Source organism: Pan paniscus, chromosome 20 (assembly GCF_029289425.2).
Source record: "Pan paniscus chromosome 20, NHGRI_mPanPan1-v2.0_pri, whole genome shotgun sequence".
Lineage (NCBI taxonomy): Eukaryota > Metazoa > Chordata > Mammalia > Primates > Hominidae > Pan > Pan paniscus.
In genome coordinates, this window is record NC_073269.2 from 11117805 (window position 1) to 11141562 (window position 23758).

Consider the following 23758-nt stretch of genomic DNA (forward strand, 5'->3'; position numbering starts at 1 on the left):
CCCTCACAGGTACCTCCTCTCTCCTCAGACAGAGGCCTCCTCCCCCCTCACAGGTACCTCCTCTCTCCTCAGACAGAGGCCTCCTCCCCCCTCAGACAGAGGCCTCCTCCCCCCTCAGACAGAGGCCTCCTCCCCCCTCAGACAGAGGCCTCCTCCCCCCTCAGACAGAGGCCTCCTCCCCCCTCAGACAGGTACCTCCTCTCTCCTCAGACAGAGGCCTCCTCCCTCCTCAGACAGGGGCCTCCTCCCCCCTCAGACAGAGGCCTCCTCCCCCCTCAGACAGAGGCCTCCTCCCCCCTCAGACAGAGGCCTCCTCCCCCCTCAGACAGGTACCTCCTCTCTCCTCAGACAGGGGCCTCCTCCCCCCTCAGACAGAGGTTTCCTCCCCCCTCAGACAGAGGCCTCCTCCCCCCTCAGACAGAGGCCTCCTCCCCCCTCAGACAGGTACCTCCTCTCTCCTCAGACAGGGGCCTCCTCCCCCCTCAGACAGAGGTTTCCTCCCTCCTCAGACAGAGGCCTCCTCCCCCCTCAGACAGAGGCCTCCTCCCCCCTCAGACAGGTACCTCCTCTCTCCTCAGACAGGGGCCTCCTCCCCCCTCAGACAGAGGTTTCCTCCCCCCTCAGACAGAGGCCTCCTTCCCCCTCAGACAGAGGCCTCCTCCCCCCTCAGACAGAGGTTTCCTCCCCCCTCAGACAGGTACCTCCTCTCTCCTCAGACAGAGGCCTCCTCCCCCCTCAGACAGGTACCTCCTCCCCCCTGAGACAGAGGCCTCCTCCCCCCTCAGACAGAGGCCTCCTCCCCCCTCAGACAGGTACCTCCTCTCTCCTCAGACAGGGGCCTCCTCCCCCCTCAGACAGAGGCCTCCTCCCCCCTGAGACAGGGGCCTCCTCCCCCCTCAGACAGGTACCTCCTCTCTCCTCAGACAGGGGCCTCCTCCCCCCTCAGACAGAGGTTTCCTCCCTCCTCAGACAGAGGCCTCCTCCCCCCTGAGACAGGGGCCTCCTCCCTCCTCAGACAGAGGCCTCCTCCCCCCTCAGACAGAGGTTTCCTCCCCCCTCAGACAGAGGCCTCCTTCCCCCTCAGACAGAGGCCTCCTCCCCCCTCAGACAGGTACCTCCTCCCCCCTCAGACAGGTACCTCCTCTCTCCTCAGACAGAGGCCTCCTCCCTCCTCAGACAGCGGCCTCCTCCCCCCTCAGACAGGTACCTCCTCTCTCCTCAGACAGGGGCCTCCTCCCCCCTCAGACAGAGGTTTCCTCCCTCCTCAGACAGAGGCCTCCTCCCCCCTGAGACAGGGGCCTCCTCCCCCCTCAGACAGCGGCCTCCTCCCTCCTCAGACAGAGGCCTCCTCCCCCCTGAGACAGAGGCCTCCTCCCCCCTCAGACAGGGGCCTCCTCCCCCCTCAGACAGGGGCCTCCTCCCCCCTCAGACAGCGGCCTCCTCCAGCCCCACCCCCCCCAGACAGGGCATCCTCCCTCCTCAGACAGGAGTCTCCGCCCCCATCAGACGGCCCCCCCCCGTCCCCGCCCGGTGGGACCTACTTCTGGCCAGGCCCAGGTGGCCGGCCCGCGCGTGCTGCCGCCGCAGCTCTGTGATGTAGTTGCAGCAGTCCAGGAAGACCTTCTTGCACGCCTCGCCCAGGGAGATGAAACGGGTCCGGCGCTGGCACGAGAACCTCATGGGGTTCTCCCGCATGCCGTCCTCGCAACACTTGCGCAGCTCCTTGGGGTACTTGCCGACTGCGGGAGCACGTTCCCCCGGGCCGCACCCTCAGCCGGTGGCCGGCAGCAGGAGGGACGCGGGACGGACCCCAGGGAGGACTTCCCCGCCGCCAGGGCCTCCCCTCCTCCCTCTCTGGCTCCTGCACGGCCGGGCTGGGGTGTCCTAGGGTGGGGCTCGGGGGCAGGAGTGGGTAGGAAAGGCTCCCACCTTTGTCCATTCGCTTCTCCGTGAGCAGCACGGAACGGCGTCGGCGGGCGGCTGGCTGCGGGCACTGAAGTTCTGCGGGGCAGGCGGACCGAGAAGAAGATGGATGAGGCACCTACTAGGTGTCCTCGGTTCACCCCTCATGATCGTGTGAGGTGGGGGTGTTCCTGCTCCCATTTGATGGAAGAGCAGACTGAGGCTCAGAGGGGAGGGATTTACTAGGTGGTGGTGGAGGCGGAGCTTGAACCCAGGCCCCCGGATTCCAGAGCTCTGCTCCCAGCATCTGGGAGGTGGAGGTGCTGTCTGTCCCTGCACCGGCCCCTGGTGGCGACCTCACCTGCCCTCTGGGCGGTCTGCTGGCCACTGCTGCTCGTGAAGGTCAGCCCTGCGTCGGAGAAGACACCGGCGTAATCCTTCCCACTGCCCGGGGTGCAGCCGATGTCTGCCTTCTCCACCACGTCCCAGATCTGCGGGGGGCATAGGGGTGGCAGGACGCAGGGAGGCCAGGCTGACAATTGGGATCCCCACATATGCACCTGTGTATCTCTTCCCAAATGACCCCACCCCATCCCACTCTCATCTCCCTCATTCCTGCTTCTGCCCTTCCTTTCTCTTTCTCTTTCCTTCCTTCCTTCCTTCCTTCTCTCTCTCTCCTTCCCTTTTTCTTTCTCTTTCTCTCTTTCTCTCTCTCTCTCTTTCTTTCTTTCGAGATGGAGTCTTGCTCTGTCACCCAGGCTGGAGTGCAGTGGTGTGATCTCCGCTCACTGTAACCTCCAACTCCCAGGTTCAGGCGATTCTCCTGCCTCAGCCTCCCGAGTATCTGGGACTACAGGTGCATGCCACCATGCCCAGCTAATTTTTGTATATTTAGTAGAGACGGGATTTCACCATGTTGGCCAGGCTGGTCTCGAACTCCTGACCTGAAATGATTTGCCTGTCTTGGCCTCCCAAAGTGCTGGGATTACAGGAGTGAGCCACCATGCCCGGCCTTCTTTTTCTCTTCTTTCTGTCTTCTTTCTTTCCCTTCCTTCCTCTCCCTCCCTTCCTCCCTCCATTCCTCCTTTCCTCCTTCCTTTGCTCCCCCTTTCCTTCCCTCCTTCCTTCCTTCCTTCTTTCCTTCCTTCATTCTTCACTCCCTCCCTCCCTTCCTCTTTATCTCCTTTCCTGCTCTTTCTCTCTGTTTCTCTCTCTCTTCTTTTTTTTTCTCCTTTCTTTCCATTCTTTTTTTTTTTTTTTTTTTAAGTTGGGATTTTCCACTGTCTCCCAGGCTGGAGTGCAGTGGTGCAGGCATAGCTCACTGCAGCCTCAAATTCCTGGGCTCAAGCAATCCTCGCACCTCTGCCTCCTGAGCAGACGGGACTACAGGCATGCGCCATCATGCCCGGCTATTTAAAAATTTTTTCTGTAGAGATGGGGTCTTGCCATGTTGCCCAAGCTGGTCTGGAACTCCTGGCCTCAAGTGATCCTCCCACCTTGACCTCCCAAAGTGCTGGGATTCCAGACGTGAGCCACCGCACCTGGCCTCCATTCCAAATCTTATCTCCATTTCCCCTCTGATTCCATCTGCATTCCCATCCTCACTCCTGATCCCAAGCCAACCCCATCTCCATCTTCGTCCCTACTCCGGAAACCTTCCCCACTGAATGACCCTGGGTGTGCTGCCACCAGCCTCTCAGGGCCCCAGTTGAAAGTGTCCAATTCTCAGCCAGGCGCAGTGGCTCACGCCTGTAATCCCAACACTTTGGGAGGTCGAGGCCGGTGGATCACAAGGTCAAGAGATCGAGACCATCCTGGCCAACATGGTGAAACCCCTGTCTTCGCTAAAAATACAAAAATTAGCTGGGTGTGGTGATGGGCGCCTGTAGTCCCAGCTACTAGGGAAGCTGAGGCAGGAGAATCGCTTGAACCTGGGAGGCAGAGGTTGCAGTGAGCCGAGATTGCGCCACTGCACTCCAGCCTGGTGACAGAGAGAGACTCTGTCTCAAAAACAAACAAACAAACAGAAAAAAAAGTCCAATTCTCAGGACCATCCCCAATTGGAACCCATGTCCAACCTCATTCCCATCTTCAGCTTCAACCATCCCTGTGTCTGGTCTGCTCCGATCTCTGCTTTCAGCGCATGCCCCCCACTGCACTGCCCTCTCCAGTCCCACCCACCTCCCCCAGCCCCAGCTCCGTGCCTCCGCCTCTTCTCAGCAGCCTTGGGTCACTGGCCCTTACCTTACTCTGCGTCAGTTTGTTCTTCTTATTCAGCACGAACACGCCCTTGTCCACGGCCACCAGTACCACCCGGGCCCCGTGGTCACCCTCTATCTTCAGGGTCATCTGCTGCCCAGGTACAGGCTGCCTGTCTTCTGACTGGCCGCTTTTTACCACCAGCTGTGGGGAGGGTGGAGACGCCGAAAGAAGTCAGCCCTGGGAGAGAGGAGTGCCTGGGATGGAGGGGGTGCTGGGCTAGAGTGGAAAGACAGAAAGGCTGGGGGGAGCCGTGGGGGTGGGGAGGGGGAGAGAGAGGGAGAGAGAGAGAAATGGAGAGAGGGAGAGAGGGCAGGAGAGAGAGAGAAAGGGAGAGACAGGGAGAGAGAGAGAGAAAGGGAGAGACAGGGAGAGAGGGAGAGAGAGAGAGAAATGGAGAGAGGGAGAGAGGGCAGGAGAGAGAGAGAAAGGGAGAGACAGGGAGAGAGAGAGAAAGGGAGAGACAGGGAGAGAGGGAGAGAGACAGAGAGACAGAGAGAGGGAGAGTGAGGGGGGAGAGAGGGAAAGGGAAAGAGAGAGGGAGAGAAAGAGAGAAAGGGAGAGAGAGAAAGGGAGAGGGAGAGAGAGGGAAAGAGAGAGGGAGAGAGAGAGGGAAAGAGAAGGAGAGAGAGAAAGAGGGAGAGAGAGGGAGAGAGAGGGAGAGAGAGAAAGGGAGAGAGAGAGGGAGAGAGAGGGAAAGAGAGAGGGAGACAAAGAGAGGGGAGAGAGGGAAAGGGAAAGAGACAGGGAGAGAGAAAAGGAGAGAGATGGAGAGAAAGAGAGATCGAGAGAGGGAGAGAGAGAAGGAAAGAGAAATAAAGAGAGAGGGAAAGAGAGATGTAGAGAGAGGGAAAGAGATATAAAAAGAGACACAGTTGAGAGACAGAGAGGGAGGAGAGAAAGGGAGAGGAAGAGAAGAGAGAGAAAGGAGAGAGAAAAGGAGAAAGGGAGAGAGAGAGAAAGAGGAGACAGGGAGAGAGAGAGAGGAATAGGGAGAGGGAGAGGGGGCGAGCGAGCCCAGGGCACACTTACCGAGCCCACGCAGGAGTCCTTGACGTCCACCCACACGGAGTCGGCCACCACCTCCCTCTGGCCGCTGGCGCCGATCAGCGTGTAGTACGCCACCAGGCGGAAGGAAGGGATGAAGTCGGTGGTGATGGACAGGGGCAGCACCACCAGGTCCTGGCCGGGCTCTCGCACCTGGCGTCCCGCCTTCAACAGCCTGCCCTTGTTCATGATCTGGGGGGACAGGCTGGCATCAGGCTGGGGAGGGTGAGTGGGAGGGAACACAGGGAGGGATCCGGGATGGGGGAAGGAGTCCCGGGGGTGCGGAAGAAACAAGGAGGAGGCGGGGGCTGAGGTTTCCAGGTGGCCACGGACCAGGTAGGTGTAGTAGCGGATCTTGGCCTCGTGGGCGCGGTCCATTCGCAGGAGGAAGTTGACGTTGAGGGTCTCCCCGGGTCTGAGCTCTGTACGTGGCACTGAGAGATGCAGGTAATTGTTGGAGTTGCCCACGGTGCTGTAGGGCAGAGCCTGCATGGTGCTGGTAGCCTGCTCTGCCTCCGAGAGCTCCTGCTTCTTCGTGCGCACCTGGGTGGGGAAAGAGGGATGCCTGCTTGGTCGCCGCCCAAGGATACCCACACCCGAATCCCTGAGACCTGGGAATTGGTGGCCTTTCTTAACAAAAGGGGCTTTGCAGATGGGATTAAGTTAGGGATCTGGAGATGGAATCATTATCCTGGATTATGTAGGTGGAGCTAATATGTAATCATAAGGGTCTTTATTAAGCAGGGGCAGGGGAGAAAGGAGAGACAGACAGAGAGAAAGAGAGACACTGGAAGATGCTATGCTGCTGCCTTTAAAGGTGGAGGAAGGGGCCATGAGCCAGGCCTTTAGGGTGCCCTGGCGACACTGGAAAAAGCAAGGGAGCGAACTTTCCCCCAGAGCCAGGACTTCTGACCTCTCAAACTATAGACCCATAAATGTGTGTTGCTTTAGATCACTAGGCTGTGGCCATTTGTCATGGCAGCCACCGGAAATTCACGCACATGCGAGCACAGGGAGGGGTAAGTGGGGTGCGCAGCCTGGGAGCTGCAGAGGGACTGGGAGGCCATCTGCAACCTCCGCAGCTGTCGTGAGACTTGCTTCCCTCCCAGTGAGGGGCAACAGAGCCACGTGCACAGAAGCCAGGAGAACTGAGACCACCTCACAACAATGGGCCTGTCCCAAACACTACACAACCCTCCTTGTGAGATTCAGGCTCCTTCCCCCATGGGAGTGGAAAGACTGTGCGTGGATGGAGCGCCTCTCCATGTAAGTGGAAGGAGCAGGGCATGCAAGAGGAAGATTCCTGTTTCCTCAAACTGTGGACCCCTCCATGCAGATAGCAGGACCCCACTGTGCAGGACAGAACCCCTCTAGGCAAATGAGAATGTCTATGCAAATGGCAGGACCCCACTGCGCAGGAGAGAACCCCTCTATGCAGATGAGAATATCTTTATGCAAATGGCAGGACCCCACTGCGCAGGAGAGAACCCCTCTATGCAGATGAGAATATCTCTACGCAAATGGCAGGACCCCACTGTGCAAACACCAGAACCCCTGTACCGTCTTCCCAGTGATGGGGTTCTGAGGCTGGGCCCAGACGCACCGTGATGCTCAAGGGCTTCTGGCTGGGGTGTGTGTTGATGCTGAGTTTGGCCACGCCGTCTCCCTGGGTTAGAGATTGCACAGTGTCCTCGCCCTGGACTGCCACAGGGACTCGGTAGGCTGGAGAGCCATCGGGGTTCGTCACGAACACCTGTGATGTGGGGTGCAGGTGGGGGAAGTTCAGGCAGGCTCAGGGGTGTGGCCAGTGTCCCCAAAGGGAGGAGTGGGACCCCTTCCCGCCCTGGGTCTCACCATGAGGTCAAAGGGCATTCCTGGTTTGAAGTACTTGGGTGTCTTGGTGAAGTGGATCTGGTAGGGAGAGGTCACGATGGGGATCCCGCTGCGCTCTGCCTGCACCATGTCACTGCCTGAGGGGACCAGCTGTGAGTGTAGGCTCCTGGGCCACCCCTCGGGATTAGACCTCCTCCCTCAGAATGGACCCCAACTTCAGACTAGGCCTCCTCCCTCAGAGTAGAGTCCACTTTCATACTGGGCCTGTGCCCCCCATCAGACTGGACTCCACCTTTATACTGGCCTTGCCTCCTCCATCAGACTGGGCACAGGCTTCATACTGGGCCTGTGACCCCCATCAGCCCAGACCCCACCTTTATACTGGCCCTGCCTCCCCCATCAGACTGGACCCATCTTTATACTGGCCCTGCCTCCCTCATCAGACTGGACACAGACTTCATACTGGGCCTGTGCCCCCATCAGCCCGGACCCCACCTTTATACTGGCCCTGCCTCCCCCATCAGACTGGACTCCATCTTCATACTCGGCCTCCCCTCTCAGACTGGGCCTACCCCATCAGACTGGACCCCACTTTCACTCTGAACCTCCCTCCTTAGACTAGGCTTTCTCTTTTGACCTGGTCTCCCCTCTCAGACCGGCCCACTTGGTGGTCCTGAGCCTGGCCTTCAGACTGGGCCTCACCTGAGTGCAAGATGACGGTGACAGACACGTACAAAGACTTCCCCACCAGGTCTTCCGCTCGGGGGTTCTGCACCCCTTCCAGCAGTACCTTCCGGCTCAGCACAACCTCCCCTGAGCCATCCTCAATCTGAGAAGGGAGAGGAGGGCTCAGAGAGGGGAGCGGGCTCAGAGGAGGCGGGGACAGGGGCAGGGATCAAAGCGGCCTCTGTCTGTGGTACCAGAATGCGCTTGAGGGATTCAGGCAGGGAAATCCTCTGTTCCCCATCCTGGATCCCGAAGATGACAAAGGCAGTTCCCTCCACTTTCTTCCCATAGAGGAACCTACGGGACAGACAGGGAGGGCTTCAGGTCCATCCCTCCTGGAGAATGGGGTCTCCCCCAGCTTCTCCTGCCCGTGCTGAAGACTGGAGCCCCCAACCCACTGCTGGCCTCTCACCTGGCCCCACCCCCAGCCCCCCACCTGGCCCCACCTCCAGCCCCTCACCTGGCCCCACCCCCAGCCCCTCACCTGGTCCCACCCCCAGCCCCCCACCTTCCCCACTCCCAGCCCCCACCTGACTCCACCCCCCAGCCCCCCACCTGGTCCCACCCCCAGCCCCCCACCTGGCCCCACCTCCAGCCCCCCACCTGGCCCCACCTCCAGCCCCCCACCTGGTCCCACCCCCAGCCCCTCACCTGGCCCCACCCCCAGCCTCCCACCTGACTCCACCCCCAGCCCCCCACCTGGTCCCACCCCCAGCCCCCCACCTGGTCCCACCCCCAGCCCCCCACCTGGTCCCACCCCCAGCCCCTCACCTGGCCCCACCCCCAGCCCCCCACCTTCCCCACTCCCAGCCCCTCACCTGGTCCCACCCCCAGCCCCCCACCTGGCCCCACCTCCAGCCTCCCACCTGGTCCCACCCCCAGCCCCCCACCTGGTCCCACCCCCAGCCCCCCACCTTCCCCACTCCCAGCCCCCACCTGACTCCACCCCCCAGCCCCCCACCTGGTCCCACCCCCAGCCCCTCACCTGGCCCCACCCCCAGCCCCCCACCTTCCCCACTCCCAGCCCCCACCTGACTCCACCCCCCAGCCCCCCACCTGGTCCCACCCCCAGCCCCTCACCTGGCCCCACCCCCAGCCCCCCACCTTCCCCACTCCCAGCCCCCACCTGACTCCACCCCCCAGCCCCCCACCTGGTCCCACCCCCAGCCCCTCACCTGGCCCCACCCCCAGCCCCCCACCTTCCCCACTCCCAGCCCCCACCTGACTCCACCCCCCAGCCCCCCACCTGGTCCCACCCCCAGCCCCTCACCTGGCCCTACCCCCAGCCCCCCACCTGACTCCACCCCCAGCCCCCCACCTGGTCCCACCCCCAGCCCCCCACCTGGTCCCACCCCCAGCCCCCCACCTGACTCCACCCCCAGCCCCCCACCTGGTCCCACCCCCAGCCTCCCACCTGACTCCACCCCCAGCCCCCCACCTGGTCCCACCCCCAGCCTCCCACCTGACTCCACCCCCAGCCCCCCACCTGGTCCCACCCCCAGCCTCCCACCTGACTCCACCCCCAGCCCCCCACCTGGTCCCATCTCCAGCCTCCCACCTGACTCCACCCCCAGCCCCTCACCTTACCCCACCTGCAGCCTCCCACCTGGTCCCACCCCCCAGTCCCCCACCTGGTCTTCACCTGGTCCCTTACCTGGCTCTTACCTGGCCCCACCCCCAGTCCCTCACCTGGCGGTGATGGTGACCTCCAGGCCCTTCTCGTTATAGATGTAGTAGAATTTCTCTGTAGGCTCCACTATGACCTCGAAACTGGGCAGCACTGGGGGAGAGACGGCGTTGGTGGGGCCGGCGCTGGGCCAGGCGTTCTGGGCACTGCCTCCCCCCAGCCCCTCCTCCTCTTACCGTACTCCTTCACCTCAAACTCAGCGGAGAAGACCTCCTGTGGTGAGTTTTCATAGTAGGCTTGGATCTTCCACTGGCCCATGCTGTGAGGAGGGCGGATGAGTGGTCTCTCAGGCCTCAGAGCCCCCCTGCTCCCTCTCCTCAGGGATAGGGGAGCCCTGAGCCCCCTCCTCAAGAACCCGACATACTTGACGAGTTCCGGAATGTCCCAAGACAAGGGCAAGATGCCAAACTGGTTCTGAGAAGACAAGGAGTCCTGCTTGACCGGGATGCCTTCCGGGTTCTGTGGGAGGCAGGAGGGAAGGATACAGGATAAAGTGGCTCTTCAGAGGCTGGGCTTAGCCTCTCAGCTCTCCCTGACCTGTGTCTGGACATTCTGTGTGCACAGTGTCTACTGTGGTTAAGAACAGGGACCCAGGTGGGCACAGCGGCTCACGCCTGTCATCCCAGCACTCTGGGAGGCTGAGGCGGGCGGATCACCTGAGGTTAGGAGTTCAAGACCAGCCTGGCCAACATGATGAAACCCTGTCTCTACTAAAAATACAAAAAGTAGCCAGGCATGGTGGTAGGCACCTGTAATCCCAGCTACTCAGGAGGCTGAGGCAGGAGAATCGCTTGAACCCAGGAGGCGGAGATTGCAGTGAGCCAAGATCACTCCACTGCACTCCAGCCTGGGAGACAGAGTGAGAGTCTGTCTCAAAAAAAAGAACAAGGACCGGAGTCAGTCAACCTTAGCTTTGAATCTCTACTGTGCCACTTACAAGCTGTGTGACCCTGGGCAAGTTACCTAACCTCTCTGTGCTCAATGTGCAAATCTAGAAACAGGAGATTATAATGGCACCTACTGTGTTGGCTTGGGACATAGTTTGTATGAGTAGGGGCTCATTTTTTCAGCGTCTCTCTGAATACTAATAACTAGTAGTGTCATTTCATTTGCTGCCAACATTTAAACATCATGAGACATCATTGCACCACTGCACTCCAGCCTGGGTGAAAGAGCGAGACCCCATCTCAAAAAATAATTTATTAGGGCGAGCGCAATGGCTCAAGCCTGTAATCCCAGCACTTTGAGAGGCAGAGGTGGGAAGATTGCTCAAGGTCAAGGGTTCAAGACCAGCCTGGGAAATGTAGGGAGACTCCATCTCTACAAAAAATTTTTAAAATTAGCTGGATGTGGTGGCGCATGTCTGTGGTCCCAGCTACCCAGGAGGCTGAGACAGGAGGACAGCTTGGGCCCAGGAGGTCAATGCTGCAGTGAGCTGTGATTGTGCCACTGCACTCTAGCCTGGGCAACAGAATGAGACCCTGTTTCAAAAATAATAATAATGAATGAATGAATGAATGAATGAATAAATAAGTTTAAAAGAAATTGTACAGAGGTAACAGGGATCAGGCAAGTGGCATATCTGAAGGCCGTGAGCTGGCTTTAGGAATTAAAACACATAAAAATCTGTTTTTTGTTTGTTTGTTTTTTGTTTTTTTTTTTGAGACGGAGTCTTGCTCTGTCGCCCAGGCTGGAGTGCAATGGCGAGATCTCGGCTCACTGCAAGCTCCGCCTCCCGGGTTCACACCATTCTCCTGCCTCAGCCTCTCGAGTAGCTGGGATTACAGGTGCCCACCACCATGCCCAGCTAATTTTTTTGTACTTTTAGTAGACACGGGGTTTCACCGTGTTAGCCAGGATGGTCTCGATCTCCTGACCTCGTGATCTGCCCGCCTCCACCTCCCAAAGTGCTGGGATTACAGGAGTGAGCCACTGCACCTGGCCAAAAATCTGTTTTTCTAGCTTCTGTTGGAAACAAGGAAATTTCTGTGGATAGTGTACTCTGGTTAGCAGGAGACATCTAATTGGAGCTGGGCAACTGTTGTGCCTTTACAAGAGATGTGTGGTCTCTGTTCCCCACAGACCACATCAATCCCTAAATCTAGATAATTTTTACATTTTTTTGTAGAGATGCAGTCTCCCTAGCTTTCCCAGGCTGGTCTTGAACTCTTGGCCTCGAGCAGTCTTCCCACCTCTGCCTCCCGAAGTGTTGGAATTACAGGCTTGAGCCATTGCATTTGCCCCAATTATTTTTTGAGACAGGGTCTCACTCTGCCACCCAGGCTGGAGTGCAGTGGTGCGATCATGGCTCACTGCAGCCTAGAATTCCTGGGCTCAACTGATCCTCCTGCCTCAGCCTCCTGGGGTAGCTGCAACCACAAGCAAGCACCACCACACACAGCTGTTTTTTTGTTTGTTTTTAACTTTTCTTTTTTGTAGAGACAGGGTCTGGCTGTGTTGCCCAGGCTGGTCTCAGACTCTTGGGCTCAAGTGATCCTCCCGCCTTGGCCTCCCAAACAGCTGGGATTACAAGTGTGAGCCACTGCACCTAGCCTTGTATGATTTCAACACATCCTCATGATAATTCTATGAGAACACCCTCCTTCCCCTTCTCTCCTCCCATCCTTCTCGCTTCTTCCAGTAAGTTTTTTATTAAACCCAACTATATACCAGCATTGTGCTGAGTTCAGGTGATAAAACCCTCAACAAACATAACAATTCCTTCCTGGAGGGATTTAGGTTCAATAGGGGGCGAGGCGAGGGGAGAAGCAATTATCAAATGAATAAATCTCATTTGCAGGACATGGCAGGAAGGAGGAGTGTGTGTAGGGGGGAGGGGGGACGCTCAGGGTGGGTATTTGCGACTTTATAGGTTACTCAGAGAGACCTCATTGTAAAATTGAGACATTGGTGACATTTGAGCAAAGACTTAAAGGAGGAGAGAGGACGAGCTGTGTGGATATTTGGAAGAAGAGGGTTTTCTTGAGAAGAGGGCACAGCCCGTGCCAAGGCCCCAAGGCAGGACTGCACCTGGGTGTTGGAGGAACAGGGAGGAGGCCCGTGTGGCTCCAGAAGAGTGAACGAGGGGGAGAGAGGGAGGAGGGGAGGGCAGGGAAGGGACAGGGCAAGGTGTGCAGGGCCTTGTGGACTGCAGGGAGGACTTGGGCTTTGACGCATAGGAAGGTGGGAGCCATGGAGGGCTGTAGGCAGAGCAGGGATGGGCCCTGACTCAGGTGCTCACAGGCGTCCTCTGGCTGCCGTCGGTAGAATAGATGACATACAATTATCCATCATGATCCCGATATTCAGATAAGGTAACTGAGGCTCAGGGAGGTGAAGTGATCAGGGGTTTAACTGAAAGCAGAATCCACGGACACCTGCACTGCTCCCTGGGGTCTCCCTGGATCTCCACCTTGTCTCTCAGCCTGTGTGTGTGTGTGTGTGTGTGTGTGTGTGTGTGCGCGCCATATGGTGTATTGTGTGGTTGTGTGTTGGGTTGTGTGTTGTGTGTGCTATGTTTGTGTGCACTGTGTTGTGTGGTCGTGTATGTTGTGTGGTTGTGTGTTGTGTGGTTGTGTATGTTGTGCGTGTGTTGTGTGTTGGGTGTGTTGTGTGTTGTGTGTGTTTGTGTGTGGTGTGTGATTGTGTTGTGTGGTTGTGTGTTGTGTGTGGTGTGGTTATGTATGTTGTGTTGTGTGTGTTTTGTGTGTATTGCGTGGTTGTGTATGTTGTGTATTGTGTTGTGTGTGTTGTGTGTGGTGTGGTCATGCACGTTGTGCTGTGTGTATTGTGTTGTGTGTTGTGTTGTGTGTGTTGTGTGGTCCTGTGTGTTGTGTGTTTGTGTGTGTTGCATTGTGTGTGTGCATTGTGTGTGCACATGTGTCTGCATATCTCTTTGCCTCTGTGTGTGTGTTGTGTGCTGTGTGTGTGCGCGTTGTGTGCTGTATGTGTGTGTGTTGTGTGGGTGTGTGTCTGCATATCTCTTTGCCTCTGTGTCTCTGCCACTGCACCCCTTCCGGTGTGTCTTTCTCTGTCTCTCTCGATCTCTTTGCCTCTCCTAAGCCTGTGCCCCTGCTGCCCCTGGGGCCCCCTCTGGCTGGTACCTCAATGTTGACCATGACCGTCCGGCCCACGGGTAGCAGCTTGTGGTTGACGGTGAAGATCCGATAGAGAACTGGGGAGAGACAAGGAGGCCTCGTGAGACCCTAGCCCGCCCACGCCGGTGCCCCGCCCTCTCCAGCCGCCCCCAGCCTCACCTGTGGAGCCAGGGGTGTAGATGGTCTTGTCTGTCTGGATGAAGAGGTACCCACTCTGAAGGCTGACCAGCACCACCTTCTCCACCACTTGGGCCCCGAAGGTGGCCTGCACGGTCACGAACTTGTTGCGCCCCTTTTCTGACTTGAACTCCCTGTTGGCTGGGATCTAGGCGTGGGCAGGGCATCGTCAGGGGTCTGTTCCAAGGCCCCATGCCCACGGTCCAGCTTCCGGATCTTGGGCTGGGTCCCTCCTTGCCTGCCCATTATTCTTGGTCTCCCGAGGTGGCCGTTTTGGGGAGGGAGGGGCATGTGAAGGAGGTGCGAGGGGAGAGGGGGGACCAGGGAGGGAACTCAAAAAGAAGAGCTCACAAGGAGGAGAGAGCTTATAGGAGGAGGGGCTCAGAAGGGGCGGGGACTCAGAAAGGGAAGGGGCTGACATGGGAGGGGCTCAGAAAGGGGGAGGGACTCAGGTGAGGGAACTTAGAAAGTGATGGAGACTAAGAGGGGTGGAGTTCAGAAGAGGAGACTTCGAGGGGGAGGGGCTTGGAAAAGGAATTCAGTGGGAGGGACTTAGAGGGGGAGGAGACTCAGAAGGGGTGGAGTCTCAGAGAAGGGGGCTTAGAAGGGGAGGAGCCTCAGAAGGGGTGGGGTCTCAGGGAAGGGAGAGACTTAGAAGGGGAGGAGCCTCAGAAGGGGTGGGGTCTCAGGGAAGGTCAGGGCTTAGAAGGGGAGGGGATTCAGAAGGGGTGGGGGTCTCAGAAAAGGGAGGGGCTTATAAGGGGAGGAGACTCAGAAGGGGTGGAGTCTCAGAGAAGGGAGGGGCTTAGAAGGAGAGGCGACTCCGAAGGGGTGGAGTCTCAGGGAAGGGCAGGGCTTAGAAAGGGAGAAGACAGAAGGGGAGGGGCTCAGAAGGAGGGGGAGTGGGCGTGGCTGTGGGTGTCAGCCGGGTCCTGCGCCAGTCTGCACTCACCATGAAGGTGACGTTGCCCATGTGGTTGGTGGCAGGGGTCAGCACGGTCTTCTCACTGGACAGCACTAGTTTTTTGCCTGGGAAGTCGTGGACAATAACAGTGACTGGAACATCCCCTTGCGCGTCGTGGGCCTCCAGCACCACGGTCTCCTCGCTCTCCAGCCGCAAGATGTTGGGGGTGATGATAGAGTACCTGTCGGAGTGGGGCACGGGAGTGGGCTTGTCATTCCAGGGATGTGAGACGCCAGTCCTCACTGGAGTCAGCGCCTGGCAGGCTGTGTGCCCCAGCCCCTGGTCCTGGAGAGGATCCAGTGACTGCCGGCACACTTGCCAATGCCATCATCTTCTCTGGGCACTGCCACCATCTCAACCACATGGGCAGGACAGCAGCCACCATGACTCCCACTCTCAGCCAGCTGGGCCTGGCCTTTGAAAGCCTGGGCAACGAGGGGCCACACATCCCACCAACCCCTGAACCTTCCAACCAGCGTCAGCAACTCCTCCAAGTCTCTGGACTTTCAGACCCACAATCGCCTAAACCCACACATGCCCCAAACCCTAAACCTCTACCTCTCTAAACACTCCAAATATGTAAACACTCAAACTCCTGGACACCCTCAACTCTACCTACCCAAACCCACATACGCCAAAACCTCTAAACCTCAAATCTTAGAGCACCCCAAACCCAGCCTAAACCTCCAACACCCCAGTCCTAATAAATACAATCAATTCCAAATGCCCCAACTATACATGAACCCGAAGTAGCCAATCTTTAAACCCACACTGAAAATTGCAAGTCCCCGAGCTGCAAACTCCCAAATCTTGTAAAGTCCAAACCTCCGAGTCTCCAAATCACCCCAACCGCACCATCAATGAACACCACATACACCCTAAACCAACAGATGACCTCAATTCTAGAAACATCCCAAACTCCAATTCCACCATACCTGGATTCCACAAACACCCAACCCATAAACACCCAAACTCTCAGGCAGCCCAAATGTATATAAACTCCAATTCCACGATACCTGGATTCCACAAACACCCAAACTCACAGGCAGCCCAAATGTATATAAATTCCAATTCCATGATACCTGGATTCCACAAACACCCAACCACAAACACCCAAACTCACAGGCAGCCCAAATATATATAATCATTCCCAACCTGCTAACCCCTGAATCCACAAACACCCAAATGCACCCTGAATTCTACAGGGACCTGGACCCCCAAATGTCTGCTTCCACCCCAGAAGCAGCCCTGTTTGTGGGTAGAGTCATAACCACTCACATGGGACTCCCCAGAGCCAGGGGGAGGTGGGTTAGTAGCAGGAGCAGCAGGCTGGGACCTGAGGTGGGTCCCATGGTGCCGGGACAGTGCAGGGTCAGAGGGACGGAGGGACAGAGGGAGAGGATGGGGAGGAGTGAGCAGCGCCTGCTGGAGCTGGCTTTTTATCTGGCTCCTGCCTTTCCCCCACTCAGCCCCCCCTTCTCCCCATGGCCTCTCCCCTTTTGGGGCTGCCCCAGATTTCTCAATACCATTTCCTAAGCTTTTCAGTCCCTGGGGCCAACATGTCCATGGGGTGAGTAACCTGAGGGCATGTTCCCCAGCAGCATGAATGCAGCTGCACCCTGCCCTGGACTCTCCCAGGGTCAGGGCCACCTGGTGAACACAGACCTTTCTCTGTTGGACCTACTTTGTAGTGGAAGAACACTAAGGTCTGGAGAACCCCCCACCGCAGATGTCTTGGACCTCATCCCCAGTTCACTTTTGGCCATGCGTTTATCAGTCGAACCCTTCCTAGGAATCTCTCTGTAGGCTGGGAGTCGGAGCCCCACTTCCAGAGGCTTCCATGCTGAGGGAGGGGAAGTAGAATGGGGGAGGGACAGAGCCCAGCACAGAAACTCCCAGTCTCATGAAATGTTTTCTAGCTCATGTGCAGGGCAGGGAAAAAAAAGAAGAAGAAGAAATGTTTTCCCCAGTGAAATAGAACTCTGCTTCTTGGAGGGTCAGGGAAAACTTCCTGTAGGAGGGGACATTTCAGATGGGCTTTGAGGTATGTGTAGGAGTTCACTATCCAAGTGAGTTTATTTTCCAAGGAGGCTCCCCTCACTTACCCTTGTCAGGATGCCTGAGTGACTTTGGTGGTGAAAAAAGTCATCACTGAGGAAAGTCCTCATTTCTAGAGCTTTTGTACCTGTCTTATGTCAATATCCTCTTAGGATATTAAATTGTATTGTGTGTGTGTGTGTGTCTGTGTGTGTGTGTGTCTGTGTGTATAATATATTCATATTGATCAACATCTAAAAGGTACAAATGTGTATAGCAGTAAAGGTGGTCTTCCTCCCATCCCTGTTGACAGCATATTCTTTTTGTGTTTTCCTTTAAAAAAATGTTTTTTCATTCTGTCACTCAGGCTAAATTGCAGTGGTGCAATCACAGCTCACTGCAGCCTCAGCCTCCTGGGGTCAAGTGATCATCCTGGCTCAACCACCCAAGTAGCCGGGACTACGGGTGGCCGCCACCATGCCCGGATAATTTTTTTATTTTTGTGGAGATGGGGGTCCCACGATGTTGCCCAGTCCAGTCTTGAACTCCTGGGCTCAAGTGATCCTCCCGTAGCAGCCTCACAAAGTGCTGGTGTGAACCACCGTGCCCTGTGGACAGCACATAGCACATACTATTCTTCCTGGTCTCTTCAGTTAAATCTTGGGTTTCGTTTTGTTTTGTTTTTTCATGAACTATATACCTCAGAGGCTATTTCACCTCAGTGCGCAAAGAACTTCCTCATTCCTACAGGTTACAGGCCTCTTGTTATATTGTGAGAAAGTAACCAGCCTGCTACTTTTGGGGGGATATTTTGTTTGTTTGGGTTTTTTGTTTTTTTTTAGAGTCTTGCTCTGTCACCCAGGCTGGAGGGCAGTGGCGCTATCTCAGCTCACTGCACCCTCCACCTCCCGGGCTCAAACAATTCTCCTGCCTCAGCCTCCGGAATGGCTGAAATTATAGGTGAGCACCACCACGTCTGGCAATTTTTGTATTTTTAGTGGACAAGGGGTTTCACCATGTTGGCCAGGCTGGTCTCGAACTCCTGACTTCAAGTGACCCACCTACCTCGGCCTCCCAAAATGTTGGAATTACAGGTGTGAGCCGCTGTGTCCAGCCACCAGCCTCTTCTTGATGGAGAGACTGACATCTGTGGCTTCACACCAGGCTCTCTGCAGTGAATAAGCTTGAACCTGCGTTATTTTCTAGCTCTGAAACTAGCTGTGATCTTTGGGTAAGCTACTGATTACCGCCCTGAGCCTCAGTTTGTTCATGGAAAAGGAAACCCTTACCACCTACTTCATAGAGTTGTCGTTGCAATGAAAGGAAATATGTTGGGTCAATCTCTGAATGCATTGGTAATCTTGCTAGATATTGCCAAATTCCCCTGCACAGAAGTTGTATTGATTTGCACACTTATGAGCCCTGCATGAAATGAATTGTCAGTTTCTTCCACTGCCTCATCACAAGGGCATGTTGATAAACTTGAAGATTTTTGCCAGCCTTATGGGTGAAAACTGGTACCTTGGTGTCATTTTTTTTGTTTTGTTTTGTTTTAAATGGAGTCCTGTGCTGTCACCCAGGGTGGAGTGCAGTGGCGCCATCTCAGCTCACTTGCAACCTCTGCCTCCTGGGTTCAAGTGATTCTCCTGCCTCAGCCTCCCAAAGAGCTGGGATCACAGGCATGCGCCACTACACCTGGCTAATTTATTTTTATTTTTATTTTTATTTTTTATTTTTTGTATTTTTAGTAGAGAAAGGGTTTCGCCATGTTGGCCAGGCTGGTCTCAAACTCCTGACCTCAGGTGATCCGCCCACCTCGGCCTCCCAGAGTGCTGGGATTACAGATGTGAGCCACCACACCCCGGCAGCCGGTGTCATTTTAACTGGCGTTCCTCTGATGTTCTGCAGCATTGCTGCCCAGGCATACAAGGTGGATGGTGAGGGCAGGAGAAGGGTCTGTGGGTGGAGCCCCCTTATCCCTGGAGAGGCAGTTTCTGAAACCCCACTGAAGGGGTTAATGGGGAGTTTTCTCTGATTTCCTGTAAACCACATTCTTTTCCGTGCCAGGGGTAGGGGGAGGCGTGGAGCATGAGAACAAACCTGGCGTCTGTCTGCACTGATTGCGACACACTCTTTGGAAGAGGAGGAGGCGGAGGAGAGAGAATGAAAATACCTGCTTGCTCTCCAGAATTGGGGTTCAGCTTTTGAAACTGCATCCCCTTGCCAGGTGCAGTGGCTTACGTCTGTAATCCCAGCACTTTGGGAAGCCGAGGCAGGCAGATCACTTGAGGCCAGGAGTTGGAGACCAGCCTGGCCAACATGGTGAAACCCCGTCTTTACTGAAAGTACAAAAATTAGCCGGGCGTGGTGGTGGGTGCCTGTAATCCCAGCTACTCAGGAGGCTGAGGCAGGAGAATCGCTTGAACCCGGGAGGCAGAGGTTGCAGTGAGCTGAGATTGCACCACTGCACTCCAGCCTAGATGACAGAGAGAGACCCTGTTGCCAAAAAAAATAAAAATAAAAAAAAGGAAAAAAACTGGATCTCCCAATTGCCCCATTCCATCTTCTATCCCCCACTTTCTCCTCAAGCCATCCCATTTCCTGGTTTCATTCTAGACTCAAGCATTCGGCACTGTGGTTTGACAGCCTCGAGAAGGAATTCCTGTCTGGCCTCTGTCTAGCGGCAAGCCTGGGTTCCTCTTTTCTCTGAGCCTCGGTTAATCCAACTAAACAATGCGACTGAAGATAGTTCTGGTTGTTGTGACAATTAAAGAAACCAGGATGCCTAGAAGCCACCAGGCTCAGAGGGGCCAGGTGTGGTGGCTCACGCCTGTCATCCCAGCACTTTGGGAGGCTGAGGCTGGGGGATCGCTGGAGGTCAGGGGTTCGAGACCAGCCTGGCCAACATGGTGAAACCCTGTTTCTACTAAAAAATACAAAAATTAGCTGGCTAGGCATGGTGGCTCACACCTGTCATCCCAGCACCTTGGAAGGCTGAGATGGGCGGATCACCTGAGGTCGGGAGTTCAAGACCAGCCTGGCCAACATGGTGAAACCCCATCTCTACTAAAAATACAAAAATTAACCAGGATTGGTGGCGGGCACGTGTAATCCCAGCTACTGGGGAGGCCGAGGCAGGAGAATCACTTGAACCTGGGAGGCGGAGGTTGCAGTGAGCCAAGATCGTGCCACTGCACTCTAGCCTGGGCAACAAGAGCGAGACTCTGTCTCAAAACAAAACAAAACAAAACAAACAACAACAACAAAAAATTAGCTGAGCATGGTGGCAGGTGCCTATAATCCCAGCTACTCGGGAGGCTGAGGCAGGAGAATCACTTGAACCGAGAAAGGGTCTGGCCCTACCCTGACCTCCAAGAAGTGACCAGAGGGGAGGGGCAGGATGAGAAGTGAGGGGGTTGGAGGCTGGAGCAGATGGTGGCCTACTGGGAGGGAGGGAGGGAGATGAGACCGGGAATTCTTCAGAACCTCGTGACTTTTTTCTGGGAGATGTGCATTGGTGTCCAGAGGTTTGGGAGGGGGATGGTGCACAAGGATGAGCCAGCAGGGGAGGGAGAGAAGGAGGTCTGGGTGTGTGTTGGGGTACTTTCCATTTTGAGGCCCACTCAGCCCAGCATTCCCAGAATCAAGGAGGGAGAGTGCGGCCACTGGGCTGACCATTCGTGGGTTATCTGGAAGCTACATATACTGAAAAAGTAGTTGTTATTTATCTGAAATTCAAATGTAACTGAGCGTCCTGTATTCTGTTTGGCAATCCTAGCTGGGATGCAAGGGGAAAATGAGAAGGGGCCAGGGTGCGGTGGCTCGTGCTTGTAATCCCAGCACTTTTGGGAGGCCGAGGTGAGAGCATCGTTTGAGTCCAGGAGTTCGAGACCAGCCTGAGACATACAGTGAGACTTCGTCTCTACAATTGAAAAAAAAAAAAAATTAGCAGGGCATGGTAGCGTGCCTGCAGTCCCAGCTCCTCGGGAGGCTGAGGCAGGAGGAGTTAGAGGCTGCACTGAGCTATGACTGCACCACTGCCCCCCAGCCTGAATGACAGAGCAAGACAGGAAAAAGAAAGAAAATAAGAGGAAGGAAGTGGGAATGATTTCTGGGTGGGGGACCCAGATGCCCCCGGCTCACACCTGCCTGAGTTCACTCACTGTCCCCTATATCCCATCCCTCCCCTTCCCCAACAAAGGGGCAGCCAGGCCTGGGAGCAGCTGGGAAACCCCTATCCCATCGTCTAATTCCAGGTTGAGGTGGCTGCTTTCCTAGAATTTTTCTCCAGAACCCACAGCCAGGCCATCCCCTTCTTCCACCCTATTACTGATTAATTCAAGTTAACCTTGACCTGACTGACTGAATCAATCTATCTGCCTGGCAACAATGGCTCTTTCCCTCCTCTCCCTCTGGTACACTCAGCAGAAACAAGCTGGGGCCCTATAGACTCCCGCCCTGGGAAAATGGAGAGCAATGGGTTTTGATTCCAGCTCTGCAGGGCCCCTGGGAAGGTCCAACCCCTCCTCCCAGCCTCGGTTCCTAATCTATCAACTGGAGATCCACAGCCTACAGCCTCCTTTCTAGTCTTGGAGTGGAAGTCCTAAGTGGCACCCAGGAAACAATCCTTAACCCAGCGCCCTGCGCATACTGAGCGCTCAGTACCCTTGAACTGTACTTTTTGTTTTTGTTTTTGTTTTTTGAGACAGAGTCTCGCTGTTGTCGGCCTGGGCTGGAGTGCAATGGCACGATCTTGGCTCACTGCAACCTCTGCTGCCCGGTTCCAGCAATTCTCCTGCCTCAGCCTCCCAAGAAGCTGAGATTACAGGCGCCCGCCACCGCACCCGGCTAATTCTTATATTCTTAGTAGAGACAGGGTTTCACCATGTTGGCTGGGCTGATCTCGAACTCCTGATGAACTGTATTTTTATTTTTGCGAATACCCGTGTCTTCTACCCCAGCCTTGCTTGGGTGACGGCCCCACCAGGCTTCCAAGCTGGACTCCTTCCTTCCTCTCATTCCCAGAATTCACCTGCTGGCCAAGCCCCTGCCTGGAATCTCCCAGCTTATCCTCCCTCTCCACACCTGTGATCTCTGCCCTCACCTCTGCCCCAGCCTCCTCCTTACCAGCCCATTTACTCTGCAGCAGCTGGGGACGCTTTACTTTTATTTATTTAATTTATTTTTTAAATTTTATTTATTTATTTATTTGTGAGACGGAGTCTCGCTCTGTCGCCCAGGCTGGAGTGCAATGGTGCGATCTTGGCTCACTGCAAACTCCGCCTCCTGGGTTCAAACAATTCTCCTGCCTCAGCCTCCCGAGTAGCTGGGATGACAGGCACCAGCCACCACGCCCGGCTAATTTTTTGTATTTTTAGTAGAGACGGGGTTTCACCATGTTGGCCAGGCTGGTCTCGAACTCCTGACCTCAAATGATCTGCCCATCTGGGCCTTCCAAAGTGCTGGGATTACAGGCGTGAGCCACCGCGCCCAGCCTTATTTTACTCTTTTAAAAGCAGGCTATGGCCCTGTCGCCCAGGCTGGAGTGCAGTGGTGCCATCATAGCCCACTCTGGCCATCAAACTACTGGGCTCAAGCAATCCTCCCACCTCAGCCTCCTGAGTAGCTGGGACTACAAGGTGCATGTCACCATGCCTGGCTTGGGGACTCCTTCCTTTCTAAAATCCACCTTTGGGCCCGGCGTGGTGGCTCATGCCTATAATCCCAGCACTTTGGGAGGCCGAGATGGGTGGATCACTTGTGGCCAGGATTTTGAGACCAGCCTGGCCAACAGGGTGAAACCCCGTCTCTACTAAAAATACAAAATTAGCCAGGCGTGGTGGCACATGCCTGTAATCCCAGCTACTCGGGAGGCTGAGGTGGGAGAATCACTTGAACCCAGGAGGTGGAGGTTGCAGTGAGCCGAGATCGCACTATTGCACTTCAGCCTGGGCGACAGGGCGAGACTGTCTCAGACAACAACAACAACAACAACAAATACCCTACCTTTGTATTCCTTTGACCGATCATGAGCGCACTGACGCTCACAAACGCCTATAAGATGCGGGTGGCAGCAACTTATCTATTTCACATATTTTAACCCTTGTTTACGCCACATGCCGTAGGTGCTATCATTGCCCCATTTTACAGATGAAGAAACAGAGGCTTTGGCTGCTTGCCCGAGATCCTGCGGCTGGTAAGTGCCGGAATCTGAACTCAGAGAGCTGGGCCCTATAGAGTACGTGCCCTTAAACTGCATGAGTTCTTAACTGCTGCAGCAAAAGATGACTGCAAACTCGGTGCGTTAAAACAACATGTTTATTATCTTACAGTTCTGGAGGTCAGACGTCTAAAATCAAGGTGTCAACAGGACTGTGTTCCCTTCTGGAGGAAACAGATGAACCCATTTCCTCGCCTTTTTCAGTGTCTAGGAGCCGCCTGCATTCCTTGGCTCGTGGCCCCTTTCTTGGAATCACTGCAGTCTCTGCCTTTGTCACTGAGTCTCCTTAACTCTGACCCTCCCACCTCCCTCTTATAAAGACCCCTGTGACGATATTGGGCATATCCAGATAATCCAAGATAATCTCCCCCATTTTGAGAGCCTTAATCCCATGCACAAAGTCCCTTTTGCCGTGTGACAGAACATACCATATCCACAGGTCTTGAGGATTCAGACGTGCACATCTTTTTTTTTTTTTTTGAGACAGGTCTCTCGCTCTGTCACCAAGGCTGGAGTACAGTGGTGCGATCTCAGCTTACTACAACCTCCACCTCCTGGGTTCAAGTGATTCTCCTGCCTCAGCCTCCCGAGTAGCTGGAATTACAGGTGCCCACCACCACGCCCAGCTGATTTTTTATTTTTAGTAGAGATGGGGTTTCGCCATGTTGGCCAGGCTGGTCTTGAACTCCTGACAAGTGATCCGTCTGCCTCGGCCTCCCAAAGTGCTGGGATGACAGGTGTGAGCCACCACACAGGCTGGACGTGCCCATCTTTGAGGGGACCATGACTCAGCTGACTGCAGCATGCAC

General features: G+C 55.7%; 1 protein-coding gene across 1 annotated transcript in view; it reads right to left on the reverse strand.

Moving 5' to 3' along the window:
• The window catches only part of C3 (complement C3), a 44714-nt gene extending 28554 nt beyond the window's left edge, over positions 1 to 16160 (reverse strand). Inside the window, exons 1-17 of the mRNA XM_034946877.3 lie at positions 15971 to 16160; positions 14681 to 14873; positions 13711 to 13876; positions 13558 to 13628; positions 9819 to 9913; positions 9631 to 9713; positions 9457 to 9547; positions 7962 to 8064; positions 7744 to 7870; positions 7063 to 7178; positions 6812 to 6961; positions 5542 to 5751; positions 5194 to 5400; positions 4147 to 4305; positions 2264 to 2393; positions 1930 to 2001; positions 1542 to 1739 (exon numbers count right to left, since the gene is read on the reverse strand). Of these exons, the coding sequence (XP_034802768.1) occupies positions 1542 to 1739; positions 1930 to 2001; positions 2264 to 2393; positions 4147 to 4305; positions 5194 to 5400; positions 5542 to 5751; positions 6812 to 6961; positions 7063 to 7178; positions 7744 to 7870; positions 7962 to 8064; positions 9457 to 9547; positions 9631 to 9713; positions 9819 to 9913; positions 13558 to 13628; positions 13711 to 13876; positions 14681 to 14873; positions 15971 to 16044 (2245 nt within the window). The 5' untranslated portion in view covers positions 16045 to 16160. The remainder of the gene's footprint in view (positions 1 to 1541; positions 1740 to 1929; positions 2002 to 2263; positions 2394 to 4146; positions 4306 to 5193; positions 5401 to 5541; positions 5752 to 6811; positions 6962 to 7062; positions 7179 to 7743; positions 7871 to 7961; positions 8065 to 9456; positions 9548 to 9630; positions 9714 to 9818; positions 9914 to 13557; positions 13629 to 13710; positions 13877 to 14680; positions 14874 to 15970) is intronic.
• Between the last annotated feature and the right edge of the window lie 7598 nt (positions 16161 to 23758).